The sequence below is a fragment of the Suncus etruscus genome, chromosome 1 (assembly GCF_024139225.1).
Source record: "Suncus etruscus isolate mSunEtr1 chromosome 1, mSunEtr1.pri.cur, whole genome shotgun sequence".
Taxonomy (NCBI): Eukaryota; Metazoa; Chordata; class Mammalia; order Eulipotyphla; family Soricidae; genus Suncus; species Suncus etruscus.
Genome location: NC_064848.1, coordinates 10,803,379 through 10,826,900, shown reverse-complemented (window position 1 = coordinate 10,826,900; position 23,522 = coordinate 10,803,379). Strand labels below are relative to the sequence as shown.

Below are 23,522 nucleotides of genomic sequence, written 5' to 3'. Positions count from 1 at the left end.
TTCTTTTTGTGGTCTCTTTTCTCCATTGGGAGGAGATACAGTGCAGCAGAATTCTACCAGTTGACACAGCAGTCTTCTTTCTTAGCTGTTTAACAATACTGTGCTTGCTCATTGTCAGTGTGCTATTTACTTTGCTGACAGTTCAATATGATCCCATTTTTAGATTTTGATAGTCCCTTGCAAGACTTGGTTATATATTCTGGCTAAATCCTGGCTATTGGCATTTACCTTGTGAATTCAGATGTGTATGTCCTTTTCTGCTTAAAGAGAATAACTCAGCCAATTCCAGAATAACCAATTCTAGGGACTGCTAGTACTTTGTGGAGAAAGCTATTTCTTGGGAAGCAAGAATTCAAAATGATTAACAGACTTACCTATTTCTCTGATACTTTATCATCATACCCTTACCCCAGTCATTTTTCCTGCTGTGTGTATAACAAGAAAATTGCGAGTCTTTAGCCTATACAAAAAAAAAAAAACAGAATTAAATACTCATTTGCCTTTCTTTTAGATGACCAATTGTATATTCTTACCCTCCAGATTTATGTGTAACAAACACATTTTTTAAAAAAGTGAAATGTAGAAGTACCTTCTCTTTTTTAAAAGTTCTGTTTCCCTGTTAAAGTGAGGAAATATCTCTTCCTCTTTTTTCAACCTTTCATTATTCCTAATGAAGGAAGGCATTGTAATATTGATGCTAGAACTGATTCCAAAAACAGGTACATGGTCATTTCCTTGAAATGGAACTAAGATGAGAATAATAAGTATTCTTTTGGAGTCCTAATTGTAATTTTGGAACATGAAAGATCACACTTACAGTCCTACTTTATATGCACTCATCTTTAGAAAAGACTTTAGATCTTTGGAATAGTATCACTCCACAAAATGGACATATTTGAAATTCAGTGTCTATGGTATTGAATAAGAATTTAATCTAGGAGAGAGGGCTGTAAGTTTTTAGGATACCTACTACAAATAGGCTGATCAGAATCAATATGTTTTCTGCATATACATAGATGAAAAAAATTGCTGTACAATCATTAAATGTATAGTGACTTTTTAATAATATCTTTATTTAAGCACCAGGATTACAAACATGTTTGTAGTTGGGAATCAGTTATTAAAAAAAAAAAGGCCCCCCCTTCAGTGCAAACATCCCACCACCAATGATGCTCCTATCTCCCTCCTTCCCCACCCCCTGCCTGTATTTGAGACAGCCATTCTATTTCTCTCACTCACTACCATTGTCATGATAGTTGTTAGTGTAGTTATTTCTCTAACTGCACTTACCACTCTTCGTGGTAATCTTCATATCATGGTCCAGTTCTTCCAGCCCTCATCTCTATTGTCTCTGGTTATTATTACCAAATGTCTTTTCTTTTTCTTATATCCCACGGATGAGTGAGACTATTGTATGTCTATCTCCCTCCCTCTAACTTAGTTCATGTATAGTGACTTTTCTAAGTGAATAATGTGACAAGTCACTGTATGTTGAAAAGTGACTTCTAATTTAACAGTCGGAGAAAAAAGAACAAAGATAATTCAACCAAATATAAGGAAATGTGAAACAGCATATCTATGAAAAAATTGTTCCTTGAGGTAAAGATAATAGGGAAGTAACAAACAATTTAGTAAGGTAGATTAAAGCCAGATATAGAACAAAGAATTTTGAGTTTTCTGCTTCGAAGCATTTTTAAATTAGAAAAAAAAATTTGTATTTTAAAAAAATATTGGACCATACCCAGCAGTGCTCCAGCTCTTACTCCTGATTGCACTCACACTCAAATGGGGATGGGGATCAAACCCAGATCAGCTGCATGCAAAGCAAGTATCCTAACCACTGTACTATCTGTCCAACTTCTGAAAAGATATTTAAATAGGGAATGTCACCATATTGCATTTTTTAGAAGATAATTGGAAGTAAATATTCTTTGAGGAAGTATCTGTTCATCACCTTCACATTTTGGGGGGTGTTGGGTAGATTTTGGGTCATAACCAGTGGTTCTCAGGAGCAAGTCCTGGACCTCTACAGAAGAGCTACTACTGGCAGTGCTTAGGGGACTCTTTATATTGCTGGAAATTGAACCAGGGTCAACTGCGTGCAAGACAAATGCCTTAATTCTATACTGTGTCTCTGGCTCTGTTGTCTCATTTTCTGATGAGGTTATTTTATTTTTATTGGGCTTGTGAGAGCTTTATATATTTGGATATTAGCCCTTTATCTGAAATATTTTGTGCAAATGTTTTTCAGGTTCATAAGTGTATTTTTTAATTTTTGTCTGAGTTTCTTTTGCTATGAAAAGTTTTTTAGTTAGTAAAAGTTTTGTAGTCCCATTGTATAACTTTTTGTTCCAATAGAGTCAAATCATTGAAGGAACCTCTGAGGTCTATATACCTTAAAAAGTTTAGCCTCAACATAATTTGTGGATTCTGGTCTAGTCTTGAGGTCTTTAAACCACTTTGAATGAACTTTTATATATTGTGTGACAGTAGGAGTTTTCTTCCTTCCTTCCTTCCTTCCTTCCTTCCTTCCTTCCTTCCTTCCTTCCTTCCTTCCTTCCTTCCTTCCTTCCTTCCTTCCTTCCTTCCTTCCTTCCTTCCTTCCTTCCTTCCTTCCTTCCTTCCTCCCTCCCTCCCTTCCTCCCTCCCTCCCTCCCTTCCTCCCTTCCTCCCTCCCTCCCTTCCTTCCTCCCTCCCTTCCTCCCTTCCTCCCTTCCTCCCTTCCTTCCTCCCTTCCTCCCTTCCTCCCTCCCTCCCTTCCTCCCTTCCTTCCTTCCTTCCTTCCTTCCTTCCTTCCTTCCTTCCTTCCTTCCTTCCTTCCTTCCTTCCTTCCTTCCTTCCTTCCTCCTTCACTCCCTCCCTCCCTCCTTCCTTCACTCCCTTCCTCTCTCCCAACCTCTCCCTCCCTCCCTCCCTTGTTCCCTCCGTTCCCTCCTCCATCTCCCTCCCTCACTCCTTCCCTCTCCTCCCGTTCCCCCCTTCCCTTTATAGGGTGTCACTTCCAGCCATTATTGGGCCAGTGTTTCAGCTTTGACCATCCTAAGTTCAGAACATATGGTTTGGTGCTTGTATATCACCAGGACTATACTTGGCAGTCTGGGGAGCAGGACTGTCAGGGACCTAGTGAAAGATCATGTAAATGTTAGATATAAACCATACAATTGAACCTGCCCCCCTCAATTACAGAAGAACCTTCTAGACTTCCTAAGGATTATTTTCAGCAGAACAATGTTATGTACATTTAATGAACTTGGGAAATCACTAGAAGAGAGAAACAGTATACTAGAATAAAGACTGATATGATAAGGGGGACAGATAGATAGCACAGCAGTAGGGTATTTGCCTTGCACATGGCCAACCTAGGACTGATGGTGTTCGAATCCTAGCATCCCATATGGTCCCCTGTGCCTGCTAGAGGAGATTTCTGAGCACAGAGTCAGTAGTAACCCCTGAGTGCCGCCAAGTTTGACCCCAAGAAAAACATAAACAAAATTAAAGCTCTTTATTGTGTGGTTCTGTTTTGACACTTTTTGGCTCTTTGCATCACCAATTGTAGTGAAACTATTTGCTAGAATAAATCTTTATACAGTGTTAATGACTATTCTTAGCTCTTTTTATTATCTTGTAAATTGTAGAATTAAGCTTCATAAAATATTCTCTTGGGATTCTTTCTTGAAATATTGGTATTTTATATTGAATATATATCCCCTTTAAGGATTGGTTAATACTATTACAATATTGATTTTTTCCCCCCATCTACAAAACGGGTGATAGCGAGTGGATATCCCCATTTATATAAATCTTTACTTTCTTTCAGAAATGTCTTAACAGTTTTTGTGATGGGGTCTTAGATATCTTTAAGTTACTGTAAGATTTTAATATATTTTATGTAATTATAAATGTCACCATTAACTTTTTTATTTTCTGTTTGCTACTTGTTAAGCAAAAATACAAATTTTTTTTTCTATCTTGTATTCAACCTTGTTGATCTCACTTACTCTTTCTGTGGATTCTTTTAGCTTTACTACCTCTACAGTCATATTGTTTGTGAATCATAGTTTCATTTGCTCTTTTATTGTCTTTGGGCCTTTTATCTCTTTCTTAGAATGTGCAGGACAGTGTTGAAAGGAAGTAGTGCTAGAAATTACTCTTGGCATGTTCCCAACCTTAAGGGAAATTTTTAGAAAATGTCATCTCTTTACTATTAAGTATTATTCTTACTTTTGAATTATTAAGTACTTGATGAGATTAAATTCCTATTTTAATCTAATTTAAGGAGTTAGTGTGGTTTAATATTAAAGTTTATGGAATGCAATTACTATATAAATTTTTATGAAGCCTTCTTATTTTGTTAATGTGACATATTACACTAAATGCTTTTTTTTCTCCATTAACTTTTCTTTTTTTTTTAATATAATTTTTATTTTGATCATAGTGGCTTACATATTGTTGACAATAATATTTTAGGTACATATTTACATAAAATCAGGGGGGTTCCCATCCCCAAATTGTCCTCCCTACCCCTCCGTTTTTGTCCTACCTCCCATTTCCTCTTCCCTCACCCTCAGGGCGGCTAGAATATGTGGTCCCCTCTGTATCTAACCTACTACTTAGTAGTCTTGCATCAGTTTGGTCTTGATGCCTCCCTTATTTCCCCCTGTAAGTGGGGGCAGGGCTAGCTAGTTCAAGTTGCGTGGTTTTGCCTGAAAAAGAGAAAGTAAATAAACTGGGGTAAGGGTCTAATACCCCGAAAATGGGCAGAATCCTCCTAGAGGTTCTCATCATCGATTTGGGAAGTAAATGAGAACAAGAAGGTGAAACACTCCACCAGTACCAAAAGAAGTGTCAAATATCCAGTGAGGACTCCGGTTATATCGATAGGCACCACAAAAAAACAGATTAAAAAAATAATAAAAAAATAAAAAACAAACAAACAAACAAAACACGCCGTGGTCTTGAAATAAGAAACATGGTGCTAAATGCTTTTTTAATGTTAAACTATTGTCACACTACAATAGATCTAATTCAAAGGCAGTATTTGCTGCTTTATATATGTATCTAGTTTATATTTTTGTGTTTTGAATTTGTGCAACAGTCTCTATAAATGGAAATTTCCCTATAATAGTTACTCCTTTTATTGATATTGCTATATTCTGACATCAAGATTATTCTGGCCTTTAAAGACAAATTGTGGAATATTCTTGGTCTTAATTCTGTAGAATTGTTTTATCTTGTTTGCAAGTGAAGTCATATAAAGTTTTTTCAGTTTTTATTTATTTATTTATTTATTTTGGTTTTTGGGCCACACCCGTTTGACTCTCAGGGGTTACTCCTGGCTATGTGCTCAGAAATCGCCCCTGGCTTGGGGGGACCATATGGGACGCCGGGGGATCGAACCGCGGTCCTCGGGGATCGAACCGCGGTCCTTCCTTGGCTAGCGCTTGCAAGGCAGACACCTTACCTCCAGCGCCACCTACCCGGCCCCTTCAGTTTTTATTTTTTTGATGGTCACAGCCACCAGTACTAAGGGGTCACTCCCAGCTCTGCGGTCATAAATCGCCCCTGGCAGGCACAGGAGACCATATGGGATGCCGGGATTCAAATCACTGTACGTCCTGGATTGGCTGTGTGCAAGGAAAACACCTTACTGCTGTGTAATCTCTCTGGCCCCAAGTTTTTTCAGTTTTAAGTTTTTTATTTCTTTGAGAGTATTAGTGGGATTTTAATAGAAATTTTTCCACTTTGTCTAAAATATTAAATATATTGACAAATTTATTCATAATAGCTTCATCTTGGTCATACCTAAAATATTTGTAGTGATGTTCCCTTTTTCTTTTCTTTCTTTCTTTCTTTTTTTTTCTTCTGGTTTTTGGGCCACACCCTGCGGTGCTCAGGGGTTACTCCTGGCTATCTGCTCAGAAATAGCTCCCGGCAGGCACAAGGGACCATATGGGATGCCGGGATTCAAACCAACCACCTTAGGTCCTGGATTGGCTGCTTGCAAGGCAAATGCCGCTGTGCTATCTCTCTGGCCCCAGCCCCCCTTTTCTTTTGTTTTATTAGTTACTTTATTTAAACACCATAGCTACAAGGTTGCTCATAATACAGTTGTTTTTTTTTCACAAGATTATTTATTATTAAATTTCAGTCATATGATGTATAACACCCTTCAGCAAGTGATACTTCCTTTTTCTTTCCTGAATTTGGTTATTTGTGAATTCTCTCTTTTATTTCCTTGTTCAATCTTACCAGAGCTTTAATATTTCTTTACTTGTTTGTTTTTGAGCTACAGCCAGCAGTACCCAGGGTTTACTCCTGGTTCTGCACTCAGAAATTACTCCTTGTGGGGCTTAATGGGCCATATGGGTGCTGGGGATTGAACTAGAGTTTGAAGTGTTCAAGGCAACCACCCTACCCACTGTACTGTACTATCTCTGTAGCCCTTAATTTTTTTTTTATTAGTTTTTCTTTTTCTTTTTTGTTTGTTTGTTTTTGGGTTTTGGGCCACACCGGTGACACTCAGGGGTTACTCCTGACTCTGTACTCAGAAATCGCTTTTGGCTTGGGGGATCTAATCGAGGTCCATCCTAGGTCAGCCATGTGCAAGTCAAATGCCTTACCGCTGTGCCACCACTCTGGCCCCCCCCTTTTTTTTCCCGTTTTTTCAAAAAGTTATATTATGACTTTGTTTCTCTTTGTTTTCTAATATATGTTTAATCTTATCTTTCCTTGGGCTTATATTGTTCATTATGTAGCTTCCTGAAATATATATTTAAAACCTCTCTAATGTTTAACCTTTCTTACTTTTGAATATATGTATTTAAAGATATAACTTTAAAGTAGACTGTGATGAACTGTATTGCACAGATTTTGATAATATGGTTTTAGTTAAAAAAAAGTTTTCTGATTTATTTTGTGATTTCATTATCACCCCTGAGTTTTTAGAAATCTATCACCTAATTTCTCTGTGTGTGCATGTGTGTGTATGTATGCATATGTATATATGAAAGATTTTAAGCTTTGCTCTCTGTAATTGCTATTATAAAAATTCATTTTAAATAACTTTGAAGCACTGATAAATTAGTTTACAGTTAGAAATTTGTTTTGCTTTATGTATTTAAAATGATGAATATTCTTAATGGAGAGATAGATGATACATACTTGCTTTGCATAAGGCTGACCGAAAGTCAGTACTCCCATAGAGTTCTCTGAGCACCTGCAGTAGTAAGATCTGAGCATCACTTGGTGGCCCCCCAAAATACTAAATGATGAATGTTTTGTAATTGTTAGATACTAAGTTCATATACACATATATTAGTTTCACCTATGTATATTCAGCTATGCTGTTCTAGTTGGTCGTGTATAGTAATTTTCTCTATATAACTTTTTCTATTTTTTGAGCATTTTGATCAAGATTATATCTTATCAGAAACCATTTTTAGGGACTTACAACTTTGGAAATGCTATATCATTATAATAACTAGAACTTTTATTTTGTAGTGCCAGAAATTGAATCCTAGGTTTCACATGCGGCATGTACTCTACCACTGAACCAGGCCCCATAATTTGAACTTTTTTCATTATGAAATAGCCCTTGTTATCATTGATGGCACTTAACTTAAAGTTTACATTGTATAAAATTAATATAGCCACCCTGGTTTTCTTTGTATGCCTTCCCTTCTTCGCCCCCCCCCCCCCCATTTAGCCTTTGTTTTGTTTTGTTTTGAGCCCATCTCTGCAGTGCTCAGGGCTTATTCCTGTCTTAGCTGTCAGTGATCACTCTTGGCAGTGTGCAGAGGACCATAGGCAGGTGGGGATCAAATCTGGATTTGCTGCATACAAAGCAAGCGCCTAACCAATGTATAATCTCTCTGATGTCTAGCCTTTCTAATTTTTATTTTTAGATGTATTCATTGAAAAAACTATATAGTTGGGGTTTTTTTTATTTTATTTTTATTTATTTATTTATTTATTTATTTATTTATTTATTTTTTGGTTTTGGTTTTTGGGTCACACTGGGCAGTGGTTAGGGGTTACTCCTGGCTCTACACTCAGAAATCACTCCTGGCAGGCTTGGAGGACTAAATGGGATGCCAGGATTCAAACCACTGTCCTTCTGCAATCAAGGCAAATGCCCTACCTCCATGCTATTTCTCTGGCCCAAGGGTTTGCTTTCTAAAATAGTCTGACAGATTTCAAATTTTAATATATTTGCATTGACTGTCATCAATAATATATTCTAATTAAAATTAATTTTTTGTTTATAGAGTTTTTATAAATTGATATCTGTTCCTTTTATTGCCTCCTCACTACTCTCTGTTACTCTATTTTTCCTTCTGTTTAAAAGTTTAGTGTTTATAACTTCTTTTTTTAATAGTTAAACTATAGATTACAACATAAATTTACTACCTGCAATGCTGGGTTTTTTTGGTACTTCGACCTTTTTCTCAAATAATACAAAGACTGTAATATCCTTTACCTGTTATATGACCTAGTTACTATTGCTGTCATGTTTTTAAAATGTTCTTCTGCACCTATTTTATATACTGTTAATGTCTTTTAATACTTCCTGTAATGTAGGTCTGCCAGTGATGGATTCTGTCTTAGTTTGTCTCAGAGTATCTTCATTTCAACTTCATTCTTGAGGGTTATTTTTGCTATCTAGGTTAGCAATTACTTTTTTCTTTCTTTGCTCTGAAAATACCAGACATTGTGATTTTGAAAAGTAAGTAAGCTTTTGGGAATACTTCTGATGAAAAATAAGCTTTGAAGTTAATGAATTTTTCATTTGTTTAAAAAAAATATGATGGCTCTTAGTATTTTTCTTTGATTATTTTAGCAATTTTGTGTTATTTTTTACTTATCCCTTTTAGAGATTAAACATGTCTTATCTATCAAGAGGTTGGTATCTTTACTTGGTTTTGAAAAACATTCTGATATTACCTCTTCAGTGTTTCTTCTGTAGGCTCTCTTCTGACTCTTTTCATTGTGTAACTTCATTTTATCTTATAAATTTTATAAATGTTTTCAAGGAAAAAGACATTATTTTCTCTAATAAATTCTGGATATTTTCTTCTGACACAATTTCCAATCCATTAATTTGTGTCTGTATCCTTCAATATGTTTATTTTAAATTTGTTTGGTAACTATACTACCTGTAGTCATTGAAGCTTTCTTTATTCTGATGTTTGTATTGATTTTCATTTACATTGTCTTGTCTCTTTTGTGCTTGATTGCCTTCAGTTGTGTGTCAGACATTTGAAAAATGTATTGAAAAATCATTTTATTAAAAAAATGTTGAGGCCTGAGGTCCAAAGTGTTTATTATTCTGCCAGATTTTAGGATAAAGTACCGGGATTTCTTTAATGTTTAGGACTGCAAGGTTCTGAACTGTTCAGATAAGTTAAAGCTAGAAGTGTCTGCAAGGATACTTTAGTTTCATTTTACATTATGGTAGAAAGAAAATATCAGTGACCATAACCTCAGCATAGATTTTTTTTTAAATCGGGCACAGGTTTTACTCACTGATATATGGACCTGGCTTTAATTTTTATGATATTCCTCTTTTTCAGCACTGTCATTGTGCTGCCAAAGAGTTATCAACTGCATGGATTAATAAGTATGAATGTCTTCCTATATAGAATATTATTTATAAACTCAGACACAAGGCCAGATTTGGGCCACACACTCAGCTGACCCCTGTACTAGCCTGTCAAAAACTCTGATCAGACTTAGTCTACTCTATAAAATTTAGATTAACCCCAAATGCTGGATAGCCTTACCTGATCTACCTATTGCTCTCTAGTTTCTTTAAGAATATGTTGATTTTTTTAAATGTTTGATCTATCTGTTCTCAGTAGTTGGCCATTACCAGTAGCTAAAGTATAGAAACATAATAGTTAATTTTTAAAAGTCATGATATTTTCCTTTCTCTGATATCAAGAAAGCTTCTTGCCTTGTGACATATAAATGACTATTTAAAACAAAACTGAACTTAAGAACATATTTCTTTAGATTTTTCTAAGCAGACAATACTTGGTCATTAGAATTTTTTGTGATGATAGAAACATATCATGTAGTCAGTGTGTAGCCACTATCCACATGAGGCTGTTGAACACTTGAATGTGGCCAGTGTGACTGAAGTAATTTTAATTAGTGAAAATTTAATTGAATAATTTAAATGTAAATAGCCATATTTGGATGTTAGCTTGGAGCAGATGCAGTTTAGATTAACATAATGTGATTGAACATTATTGAATAATATGGTTATTATTATTCATTATTGAATAATGTGATTGAAAAGGTATGTTCTTGTACTTCTACCCACATAAAAATCAATGTTCTAGTGCTTTTGTAAGGGATACTAATGGATGTTCAGTGGATGATCCCTCACTAAGTTTCCTAAGACTTGCATAATATTTCCATTATATTTCTGCCATTTACTTGGTATGGTGGAAGTACACTTAAATCTTAAAGGAATGACATAAAACCAATGCGAGCACTCAGTTTACTTTTCAACATATATTTTTCTTTGCAGGGAAAAGGACGACTCCGTCGAGGAAACTGTCAAAGTCCATCATCTCCTGTTGTTCGATTGCCCTCCATGTCTGATGTCCCAGAAGATACTTTGTCTAGTGAGGCAGCTATGGACAGTGACGTCACAGAACAACAGCAAGCTGCCATGCAGCAAGAGGAAAGAGTACTGACGGAGCAGATTGAGAATCTGCAGAAAGAAAAGTGAGTTCCCAAGATCTTTATCTTGATTTCCTCCTTTCTATCCTTTATTCCTTATTTATTAAATGTGGTCCCTGTAGCAAGGACTGTGCCAAGTGCTGTAGAGGAATGGAGATGACAAAGAATTCCTGCACTCAGGTAAAAGTGTCACTCTAATCAGGAGGAAGTTCCTTGAGCTGAAACCTGAAGCTGCTGTAATGAAGAGGTTTATCAGTCTTCGTCTCCCGACCCCTAACCAATTCAGATAGTAGTCTCCATCAGCATATTTGTCTTAAACAGAGGAATAAGGATTACTAAACTAAGGGAAAAAAATTCTTAAGATTGGGAATTATTCAGAACTGTATTAGGAAAATATGGGCTTTGAAGAGGTTTGGGCCACATCTAGTGGTGCTCAGGGATTACTCCAGGCTCTGTGCTAGGTGGGGTCTCTTCCAGCTATATCTGGGGTTGCATCTGTTAATTACCTGCATTCCGGACAAGCCCCTTAATCCCTCTTTTTTCTTGCCACTTCCACTATGAAAAACATTTATTACCTGAAAACAATTTGACAAAGAGGTTCATATCTTACATCTGCAACACCTTTTCCAACTTTAGCCTTAGTCCTATTAAAGGTCCTAGCCTTTGCTGTCTTTTATTTTGTCATTTAGTCCATAGGCCTTCATCATTATTATGAGCCACTGATCTTCATTACCACTCTTTTTTTTTAATATATTTTATTTAAACACCTTGATTACATACATGATTGTATTTGAGTTTCAGTCATGTAAAGAACACCACCCATCACCAGTGCAACATTCCCATCACCAATGTCTCAAATCTCCCCACCCAACCCTCACCTGTACTCTAGACAGGCTTTCTATTTCCCTCGTACATTCTCATTATTAGGATAGTTCAAATTGTAGTTATTTCTCTAAACTCATCCCTGTTTATGGTGAGCTTCATGAGGTGAGCTGTAACTTCTAGCCCTACTGTCTTTTGTGTCTGAAAATTATTATTGCAAAAATGTCTTTCATTTTTCTTAAAACCCATTCTGCGTTTTTCTTTCTCTCTCTGACTTATTTCACTCAGCATAATAGATTCTGTGTACATCCATGTATAGGAAAATTTCATGACTTCATCTCCTGACAGCTGCATAATATTCCATTGTGCATATGTACCACAATTTCTTTAGCCATTCATTCATCTGTTGAAGGGTATCTTGCTGTTTCCAGAGTATTGCTATGGTAAATGGTGCTGCAATGAATATAGGTGTAAGGAAGGGATTTTTGTATTGTATTTTTGTGTTCCTAGGGTATATTCCTAGGAGTGGTATAGCTGGATCATATGGGAGCTCAATTTCCGGGATCATATGGGAGCTCGATTTCTAGTTTTTGGAGGAATCTCCATATTGCTTTCCATAAAGGTTGAACTAGACGGCATTCCCATCAGCAGTGGATAAGAGTTCCTTTCTCTCCACATCCTCGCCAACACTGCTTTTTCTCATTCTTTGTGATGTGTGCCAATCTCTGTGGTGTGAGGTGGTACCTCCTAGTTGTTTTGATTTGCATCTCCCTGATGATTAGTGATGTGGAGCATTTTTTCATGTGTCTTTTGGTCATTTGTATTTCCTCTGTGTCAAAGTGTCTGTCCATTTCTTCTCCCCATTTTTTGATGGGATTAGATGTTTTTTTCTTGTAAAGTTCTGTCAGTGCCTTGTATATTTTGGAGATTAGCCCCTATCTGATGGGTATTGAGTGAATAGTTTTTCCCACTTAGTGGGTGACTCGTATCCTGGGCTATTTCCTTTGAGGTGCAGAAGCTTCTCAGCTTAATATATTCCCATCTGTTAATCTCTGCTTTCACTTGCTTGGAGAGTGCAGTTTCCTCCTTGAATATGCCTGTAGTCTCAGTATCCTGGAGTGTTTTGCCTACGTGTTGTTCTCTATATCTTATGGTTTCAGGTCTGATAATGAGATCTTTAATTCATTTGGATTTTACCTTTGTACATGATGTTAACTGGGGGTTAAGTTTTTTGCAAGTGGCTAGCTAGTTGTGTCAACACCACTTTCTTTGCTTCATTTAGGACTTCTTGCTCCTTTATCAAAGATTAGATGATTGTATGTCTGGGGAACATTCTCTGAATATTCAAGTCTATTCCATTGATCTGAGGGCCTGTCTTTATTCCAGTACGATGCTGTTTTGATAACTATTGCTTTGTAGTAAAGTTTAAAGTTGGGGAAAGTAATTCCTCCCATATTCTTTTTTCCAATGATTGCTTTAGCTATTCTAGGGTGTTTATTATTCCAAATGAATTTCAAAACTGCCTGATCCACTTCTTTGAAGAATGTCACTGGTATCTTTAGGGGGATAGCATTAAATCTTTACAATGCTTTGGGGAGTATTGCCATTTTGATGATGTTAATCCTGCCAATCCATGAGCAGGGTATGTGTTTCCATTTCCATGTGTCCTCTCATTTCTTGGAGCAGAGTTTTATAGTTTTCTTTGTATAGGTCCTTCACATTTTTAGTCAAGTTGATTCCAAGATATTTGAGTTTGTGTGGCACTATTGTGAATGGGGTTGTTTTCTTAATGTCCATTTCTTCCTTATTACTATTGGTGTGTAGAAAGGCCATTGATTTTTTTTGTATTAATTTTGTAGCCTGCCACCTTTCTGTATGAGACTATTGTTTCTAGAAGCTTTTTGTTAGGATCTTTAGGGTTTTCTAAGTAGAGTATCTGTCATCTGCAAACAGTGAGAGCTTGACTTCTTCCTTTCCTATCTGGATTCCCTTGATATCTTTTTCTTGCCTAATCGCTATAGCTATAACAGTGCTATGTTGAATAGGAGTGGTGAGAGAGGACAGCCTTGTCTTGTGCCAGAATTTAGAGGGAAGGCTTTTAGTTTTTCTCCATTGAGGATAATATTTGCCACTGACTTGTGGTAGATGGCCTTAACTATACTGAGAAAGGTTCCTTTCATTCCCATCTTGCTGAGGGTTTTGATCAAGAATGGGTGTTGGACCTTATCAAATGCTTTCTCTGCATCTATTGATATGATCATGTGATTTTTGTCTTGTTGTTGATGTTGTGTATTCTGTTGATAGATTTACGGATGTTAAACCATCCTTGCATTCCTGGGATGAAACCTACTTGATCGTAGTGGATACTCTTCTTAATGAGGCATTGAATCCTATTTGCCAGGATTTTGTTGAGGATCTTTGCATCTGCATTCATCAGCGATATTGGTCTATAATTTTCTTTTTTTGTAGCATCTGTCTGGTTTAGGTATCAAGGTGATATTGGCTTCATAAAAGCTATTTGGAAGTGTTTCCGTTTGTTCAATTTCATGAAAAAGTCTTGACAGGATTGGTAGTAGTTCCTCTTGGAAAGTTTGAAAGAATTCATTAGTGAATCCATCTGGGCCTGGGCTTTTGTTTTAGGCAGATATTTGATTAATTTCATCAATAGTGATGGGGTGTTCAGATATGCTACATCCTCTTTATTCAACCGTGGAAGACTATAAGAGTCCAAGAATTTATCCATTTCTTCTAGGTTCTCATTTTTAGTGGCATAGAGTTTCTCAAAGTAGTTTCTGATTACCCTTTGAATCTCTGCTATATCAGTAGTGATCTCTCCTTTTTCATTTCTAATATGAGTTATCAAGTTTCTCTCTTCTTTCTTTGTTAGTTTTGCCAGTGGTCTATCGATCTTGTTTATTTTTTCTAAGAACCAACTTCTGCTTTTGTTGATCTTTCGATTGTCTTTTGGGTTTCCACTTCATTGATTTCTGCTCTCAGCTTTGTTATTTCTTTCTGTCTCCCTATTTTTGGGTCCTTTTGTTGAGCACTTTCTAATTCTATGAGCTGCGTAATTAAGCTATTCAGGTATGTCCCTTCTTCCTTCCTGATGTGTGCTTGCAAAGCTATAAATTTTCCTCTCAGTACTGCTTTTGCTGTGTCCCATAAGTTCCGATAGTTTGGCTCTTTATTATCATTTGTTTCCAGAAAAGTTTTGATTTTCTCTTTGATTTCATCACGGACCCACTGGTTATTCAGTATGAGGTTGTTTAACTTCCAGGTGTTAAAGTTTTTCTTCTGTGTCCCTTTGGAATTCACATATAATTTCAGAGCCTTGTGGTCAGTGAAGGTAGGATGCAAAATTTCTATCTTTTTGATATTATAGAGGTATGTTTTATGTGCCAGCATGTAGTCTATCCTGGAGAATGTCCCATGTACATTGGAGAAAAATGTGTATCCAGGTTTCTGGGGTTGGAGTGTCCTATATATATCTACTAGGCCTCTTTCTTCCATTTCTCTTCTCAGGTCTAGTATATTCTTGTTGGTTTTCAGTCTGGTTGACCTATCCAGTGTTGACAAAGCCATGTTGAGGTCCCCCACAATTATTGTTTTGTTATTGATACTATCTTTCAGATTTGCCAACAATTGTATTAAATATTTTGCTTGCCCCTCATTCGGTGCATATATGTTTAGGAGTTATTTTTTTCTGCTGTACATATCCCTTGATTAATGCAAAATGTCCATCTTTGTCCCTTAAAACTTTCCTGAGTATAAAGTTTGCATTATCTGATATTAGTATGGCCACTCCAGCTTTTTTATGGGTGTTGTTTGCTTGGATAGTTTTCCTCCAGCCTTTTATTTTGAGTCTATATTTGTTCTGACTATTCAGGTGCGTTTCTTGTAGGCAGCAGAAAGTTGGATTGAGTTTTTTGATCCATTTAGCCACTCTGTGTCTCTTAACTGGTGAATTTAGTCCATTGACATTGAAAGAAAGAAATGTCCTGGGATTTAATGCCATCTTTATTTTGAAATGTGGTGTGTCTTTAAATGGCCAGTCTTGTCTTATATTAGGTCTTTCAGTTTTTGAGACTGTAAAGTTTCTGATCTGTTGTTTGTCTGCGAAACCATGTATTTTTCTGTCAAACCTGAAAGTGAGTTTTGCTGGGTACAGTATTCTAGGTGAAGCATTTATTTCCTTGAGTTTTGTCACTATGTCCCACCACTGGCCTTGAGTGTTTCTGGTGAGAGGTCTGCTGTAAATCTCAAGGATGTTCCCTTGAATGTAATTTCCCTTTTTGATCTTTCTGCTTTCAGAATTCTGTCTCTCTCTGTGGGATTCATCATTGTGAGTAGGATGTGTCTTGGGGTATTTTTCCTGGGGTCTCTTTTGGTTGGTACTCTTTGGGCATGCAGAATTTGATCACACATATTCTTTAGCTCTGGAAGTTTCTCTTTAATGATGTTCTTGACTGTTGATTCTTCCTGGTAATTTTCTTCCTGGGTCTCTGGGACTCCAATGATTCTTAGTTGTTTCTGTTGAGCTTATCATAGACTTCTGTTTTCATCTGTTCCCATTCTTTGTCTAATTTTTCCATTGTTTGTTCATTTTCTTTAAGTTTTTTTTTTCCCTTCTCTCCCACTGTATGGAGTTGTTATTTATCTCATCTTCCACAGCACCAATTCTATTCACAGCTTGTGTGAAACTGTTGGAGAGCTCATCCATTTTGTCATTCAATTTGTTTACTGAGGTTTTCAGGCCAGTTATTTGACCTGTTATTTCAGTTTGGAGTTTTGTGATTTCTGTCTTCATATTTTCTGGGTTCTTATTAGTGTTCTGTTCAACTCAATCTATGGTTTCTTTGAGTTCTTTGAGCATCTTCCATATTTCTTGTCTAAACTCCTTATCTGAGAGTTTGATTAGTTGGTTGGCCTTTTTCTGGTCATCAGAGTTGTCATCTTCATTATGTCTGATGCTGGCCTGCATTGTTTCCCCATTGTCACACTTGTATTGTGGGTTTTTCTATGTGTTGTGGTGGTATTCGTTGGCTAAATGATGTGCGCGGCCACGCTCCTCTGGCTCCGTCTTTTCTGGGTGGGTTGACTTTCCTCCAAGGAAGGGGAGCCCTCTGTGGATGAAGCCTCACACAGGATCAAATCTTAGGCCCAAGCACGCAGCAGAGAAGACAGTCCGGGGAGAAGTGCTGGACTTCAGTGATCCAGCTCAGTTCTTAGTGTGATTTTTTTCTTCTTGTTGCAGTGGAGTTCTTTTGCTACACGGCCGTGCTCTTCTGGAGCCTCTGGAAGAGCGAATATTTTGGGTCCTTTTCGGCCCACTCCCAAGAGGTTTAGGAGACAGGACAGGACACACACAGGCAGCACTCACAGGTTCTCACAGTCAGGTCCCACTGGGCCGGCGTAGATTTTCCCAGCCTGACGTCACAAACAGGGGACCTGCCTTCTGTGAAGTACTGCTTATAGCCGGTTTTTACTTTAGGAAGCAGTTCCTTGGCACTCCAGCCCATGAATGAGCCTCTGGGAAGCGAATTTTCTGGGTCCTTTTCAACCCACTCCCAAGAGGTTTAGGAGACAGGACAGCAGACAAACACACACAGGCAGCACTCACAGGTTCTCACAGTCGGGCCCCACTGGGCTGGCTTAGATTTTCCCAGCCTGACGTCACAAACAGGGAACCTGCCTTCTGTGAAGTACTGCTTATACCACTCTTGATGGGACAGTAAGATATGTGACAATCTTTGCTATTTAAAATTCAAGACTTTTATTTTTGGTTTGTTTTGTTTTGGTTTTGGGCCATACCTAGCAGTGCTCAGGAGTTAATCTTGGCTTTGCACTCAGAAATTAATTTCTGAGCAATGCTATTGCTTGGATAGGTGTGTGGGGAAACCATATGAAATGCTGGGGATCAAACCTGGGTAGGCCACATGCAAGACAAACTCTTTGCTCACTGTACTATTAGTCTGGACTAAATTTAGGACAAAAGGAGATTTTATTTTTCCTGTTCTCTTGCTTCCTCTTAACAAATGCTAATAGTTTTCTCTGTTGTGAAGCCACACCCAGTGGAGCTAAGGATTGACTCTTGGCTCTGTGCTCAGGGATCACTCCTGGTGGGCCGGGGGACCCTAGGTGATTCCAGGGACGAACCTGAGTCAATTCAAGGCAAGTGCTTTACTCACTGTACTATTTATTCGCTTCAGACCCAGGTTTCTTTACTGTATCTTACAGGGAGGAGCTAACATTTGAGATGCTTGTACTAGAACCCCGTGCCTCTGATGATGAAACCCTTGAGTCTGAAGCCTCCATTGGTACTGCTGATAGCTCCGAAAATCTGAATATTGAGTCTGAAGAGACCATCTCTGAAAAATCAGGTAAATAAATATGTTAGACCAGAGAGATACATTCCCCCCCCCCCCCCAGTGGAAGTATAAGTATTCTTTCTGAAGAATCTTTACCTAAAAAGCTAACAAAGTCACCAGGAATTGAACTAGTCTTTGAGAAACTTCCATATTAATTTTTTTAATTCTATCTTAGTCTAATTTCTTTTCCTGATGATTTTCTCCTATTTTACTGCTGAGTAAAATAAATAATCATAACAGATATTGGTTACTGATAGACTTATTTATTATATTCATTATCTATGGATTGCTCAGAGGGACAGAGAACTAACTTAACTATGTATCTTGATAATTTGTTAATGATAGGGATAGCCCTAGGCCTCTCCTAGAAGTCTGATCAAACATTCTTTTCGCTTGATGATAGAAAGATACCTATAGAAATAGTCAGTGATTATTATTGAGTTATGATTTTGCAAAAAAGTATTGCTACCTTGATCCTTCAAATCTTTTTTTTTTTTTTTGGGCCACACCCGGCGGTGCTCAGGGGTTACTCCTGGCTGTCTGCTCAGAAATAGCTCCTGGCAGGCATGGGGGACCATATGGGACACCGGGATTTGAACCAACCACCTTTGGTCCTGGTTTGGCTGCTTGCAAGGCAAATGCCGCTGTGCTATCTCTCGGGGCCCAATCCTCCAAATCTTAACCCACCCAGTTTTGGCCTGTGAATAGTGATACCTATTCATTACATAAAGAATTGCCAATACATGAACTGCATGTTCTAGTCTGCAGAAATTTTTGATCATCCACAGAAAGATATTTCCATGTAACTAAAAGTTATTTTCAGCTGCCTGCCCATTGATGCAGCAGATAGAAAATTGAAAACTGATGCTTTAAAAGGGAACTATCATTTACAGCAGTCTCTCTCACTCTCTCTCCCCTCTCTGTCTCTCTCTTTAGAGAAAAATTTAGGCCTTAGCTCCATAAAGGCAGCTTGCAAATCTGAACCTTCAAGCAAGTTACGGAAGCAGCTAAAAAGGCATCAAGACTCTTTGGATTCAGTGGATTCATCAGTCTCTTCTTTTTGTCCATCTAATATTTCATCTTCTCATGGGACCAGAAAACGATTTCAGATTTATTCCAAATCTCCTTTCTACCGAGCTGCCTCAGCTGGTGAGACCACAGCAATGGAAGGGCCATCGAGCCAGACCAAATCCTTGGAAGACAGGCCTCAATTCATCAGCAGAGGAACCTTTAACCCTGAAAAGGGAAAACAAAAATTAAAGAATGTGAAAAACTCACCTCAGAAAACCAAAGAGACCCCCGAGGGGACAGTTGTATCTGGTCGCAGGAAAGCTGTGAATTCAGACAGCAGCTCCACTCAACAGCTAGCTCTCTTTGGAAATAACGAGTTTATGGTCTGAAATAACAGATGTGTGTCCCTTCATGGCTACAGAATGGTAAACATCTCATCTTTGGAGCCTCTTCACATCAACTCATCCATGGTAGTTCATTCTAGTTGTGGTTCTGCTTTTTGCCCAAACATACAAGGAAGACCTTGTGTGCTGAGTTCCTGGGCCTCTGCAGAAGTGGAAAATTCTTTCAAGCCTGCTAGGGATGTGCCAGCTGTGCCTTGGCTGCTGTATTTGACTAGATTTCACTAAACATAGGGCTTGGGGAGTTAAGTCGTTGTGGAGACCTTTTTGTTGGCCTCTTCTCCATCTTTTCCCTTCCTAGCGGTGGTTCTTGAACTGAGGGGTGGCTATTGTGGGCCTGAGGGACCCACTGATTCCTGACATTTGAAGAAAACATAAATTTTTCTTAACCATAAAAGCAAAAGCCTTGGGTTTATTTTGGGATAATTAGGAGCTGGTGTAGGATATAATTTTTTTCCAAGAGTTTATAAACAAAATGCCTAAGCCCTCTATTTTGAGATTTTTGGAAAACACTCCATGTTATATTCTGGGGAAAGTTTAAAAAAAAAAGATTATTTCTAGTAAGCCATTAGAGCCTGTCTCAGACATCTAATTACACAGTGACAAAGAAGATGTGTTTTGCTTTTTAGTGACATTTGATGTCAAGTTAATCGATGCTGATCTGACTTCTGGTTAGTTCCTGCGAAGTACATTGCAGGGACTGAAGTTCCAGATGGCATAATCTCCTCATAGTCTGTCTCCTAGGTTCACACTCCCGGTTTTTTAAGTCCCAGTGACATGATGACTGCCGAACATGAGGGTTTCATTTTAATTCATTAGGCTTTTTCTCTTTATGTAGATTAAATGAAATCATACATGAATAGGTGAATTCATCTGCTGGTGAATTTCTACCACAAGCGCAACCACATAATGTACCATCTAATCATTTTTTCCAAAACATTCACAGGCTATACTGCATGAAAAAGTATTAACAAAAACTGCCAAAAAATGAAAGAAAAGTTTTTAATACAACCCATCTAACTTTTGTTTTCTTTTCTCAGACCATCAGTATTAAATAGATTAAAAAATAAGGACTACTTGAAGCTATTTTTGTTAATATTCTGGTTACTGAAGTTTACTGTAAATATATAAGTAGAGTATGCATATTTCTTTTTAACCTTATGCTTCCCTCCTCCCTGTAGAATTTCTCCCACAGATTAGAGGTCAGTGGACAGGGGAGTGGGAACCACTCCACAATGAACTAAGGGAAAAGTGAAACCATCTTTTGCACCTTTGGGTGTTTCCATACACCTGAACTATGATAGCATTTTAAGCTTTGTAGCATTTATGGGATTAGAAATCTGTTTGTTGATATTTATAATATATGGAAATGAAACATGATACTCTTCAGATAAGTATGTGAAAATGTTTATTTTTAAAGTTACTAAATGCATCTTGTCTAATATGCACTGTTCTTAAAAAAAGAGCCTTTTACCATCTATAATCTGAATTTTGGTTATTCTTTCTTTGATACTTTGCTTTGAAGTATGGAAATGTTACAGCAGACTCTCGCCTGTTACACAACACTGAACCTCATGCCACCGCCACAGTGGTTATTATTTAGCCTCAGAAGTCAGGCTTGGATCATTTGAGTGGCAGCTAATGGTAGAAGGAGTCTTACTCTCCCTTGTTTGGATTCAGAGATGAGCTAGGGTCATCTTTTAAAAATTTGCAGAATGATTATGGTTAGTTAGTAAGTAAGTGTTATATTTGTGTATTGCACAAATACCTTGCCACCTTGTTCATGCTATCCTGAGGAGGACTCAGTTTGAACCCCTTTTAAATCTGATCTTAGAGGAAAAACCCAACCCCTTGGTATGCTTTTGTCAACATGGGATATACAGTGGCTAGGACCCTCCCCCAGATGAACACTTTGCAGTATTTTTAGGAGAATGGTATTCTGCTGTCCTTAGACTAGGGCTCTCAACTAGTTTCAGGGCATTTGTTAATGCTGTATGAGAAAGAGAGTACCCACATGGAATAATTTCCTCTGGACCAGTGAATGGTCAAGAGGATGGCAAGATGTTCTCCCTTCTTAAATATTTCTGGGCTTTTAGTTTGTTTGTTGCCCTTTTTCTCTTTCAACATGTTTCTGGCAGTTAAAAAAAGAAACTACTCATCTAGGTCACTTTATAAGAACAAGTTCATGGATGTTGAAGCTAATTTTTCTCAGGGACTTGAAACCTGAATTTGGATGCAGTTCAATTAAAAAAATGTTTATTTTTCAATTGCTAGATTTGTGGATTTCTAGTCATATATTAAACTGCCAGAATGGAGGATTATCAGGAGGGGTGAGCTGCACATTTGTAAGATTGAAAAACAAGTATGAGACCCTCCCTTTGGCAGAAAACTGCAGTTCTCATTGAATAACAGGCATTGCTGACTTGTTATGATAAAGAAATGGGGCCTTTAAGTCTTAAAAAATTGTCAGAGCCAAGTGCTATAAATTCTTATATTGTGGTCACTGTGATGTCATCACAAAATGATGCTGCATTACAGTCACTTAAGATGTTTAACCTTAAGTCTCAAATTTGTATTTCCTATTACTTCTCCTTTGCTTGTTTTCTTTGGTATTGCCTCAAGGTAACCCTGAATGGTATCAGTGGGGTCACCCCATATTTACAGCTCATACTTTTTAAGGTGAAGGATATTCTGTTTATATCACACATTTCCCAAAAAAGCTTGAATTTTTCATTCTGCCCATCAAAGCTAACACATCCATTTAATTGTACACATGTAATGGAAATTTTTTTTGAATCACATTGTATATCACAAAGTAAAATAAACTAGCAAATGAAGGATTCAGGGAGATTACATGCTTAGTTTGTAATGCACTTTGTACTTCCTGCCATTTTAATTATTTTGCCACTCTGGGCTTCCCAAAACATAGATAAGCTCTCCAACTAGGGATTTAAGGTTAGGGTAGGGTACTAGAGCTCTGTTTTCTTGTGCTTTGGAGAGCAGGAATAGTTCTAAAGCTGCAGGTTAGCAAAGACTTCTGTTCCATCTTCCATCACAATAGAATTTCAGGGTCAGAAGCTCTGAGAGGATGCCGAGAAGAGGAAGTCTCCCCATATCCTGTCCCCATGCAACAGGCCTACGTCAGTGCCTGTGAGCCATATGTTGTTTTCATTTTAAACTATAATGAATGTTTTCACAAGCACTTTGGTTAATTAGACGTATTCTCAGGATGTGTTTAAGCTAAGAGTGTTTTAATTTTAAAAAAGAAACCGTTCAAAGGTGGCTTTTCTCATCCTCTTTTCTTCCCCTTTTGCTCTTGTTGGAGAGCTGGGTAAGGAGCGTGCATCATACTCTGTTGACAAATGGGTTAGATCCACCCACACATTAGTGATGCGTTCCAAGCCCTATTCCCCAGCAAAGTACTAGTCTTAGGGAGGCAGTTTATTTGTATTTGTAGGAGTTCTTTGTCTTTTTTGTGCCCCTAATACTTTTATTCAGTTTTCTCTGGATCTGCTCCCACTTCTCTTTGGTTTCAAAAGGTCATGGCAGAATGATGATTGTGGGTCAACCTATTGGGTTTTTTTGGTTTCGTGGCTGAAATTGTTTTCAACTAAACCCCACCATGGGGCCTGTTACCTTACTAAATATTTATCAGCCCTCTTAAATTCATAAACGTTATACCTTTTGAACCAAGTTATTGTATGTATTTACCAGAGGAAAGGTGTGGGCTACAGATTAGTATTATATTTTAACGGATTTAAAGTAATTTATAAGTATATTGAGTGTAAATTTTTAAAGAACTTTGTATTGTAAAGGGACATATTCTATGAGTTATAGTATCATTTTACTGTTAAACAGAATAATTCTCTAAGAAGAATGACTTCTCATCTACAGAACTGATTACATTCCTGATGCAATCAATAGGCACTTTGTAATTTCCTTTTGGGGTTTGTTTTGGGTTTTTTTCTGGGGGGGCGTGCAAGATGTCACCTGTATGAAGTACAGTTTGTGCCACTCAGAATATGCACTGTATGGCTACACAGAAGCAGCTTGACGAACAAATCACTCCATGGCTCATTAAAGAACAAAGCTTCCCAAAGCAGCAGTGTGTGTGGTTGTGTTCTTACCATCTTGACTCCTGTTCCCATTTCCAACTCACCCCAATGTGGCCCTAAGGAACAGCAATGATTTGTGAGATGGGTAGATAAATAACAGAAAGAACTTCAGA

General features: G+C 37.6%; 1 protein-coding gene across 1 annotated transcript in view; it reads left to right on the top strand.

Moving 5' to 3' along the window:
- Nucleotides 1–23,393, top strand: part of MYO9A (myosin IXA) — a 246,893-nt gene extending 223,500 nt beyond the window's left edge. Inside the window, exons 42-44 of the mRNA XM_049777567.1 lie at nt 10,538–10,737; nt 17,752–17,894; nt 18,819–23,393. Coding sequence (XP_049633524.1) covers nt 10,538–10,737; nt 17,752–17,894; nt 18,819–19,282 — 807 coding nt within the window. The 3' untranslated portion in view covers nt 19,283–23,393. The remainder of the gene's footprint in view (nt 1–10,537; nt 10,738–17,751; nt 17,895–18,818) is intronic.
- The last annotated feature ends 129 nt before the right edge of the window (nt 23,394–23,522 follow it).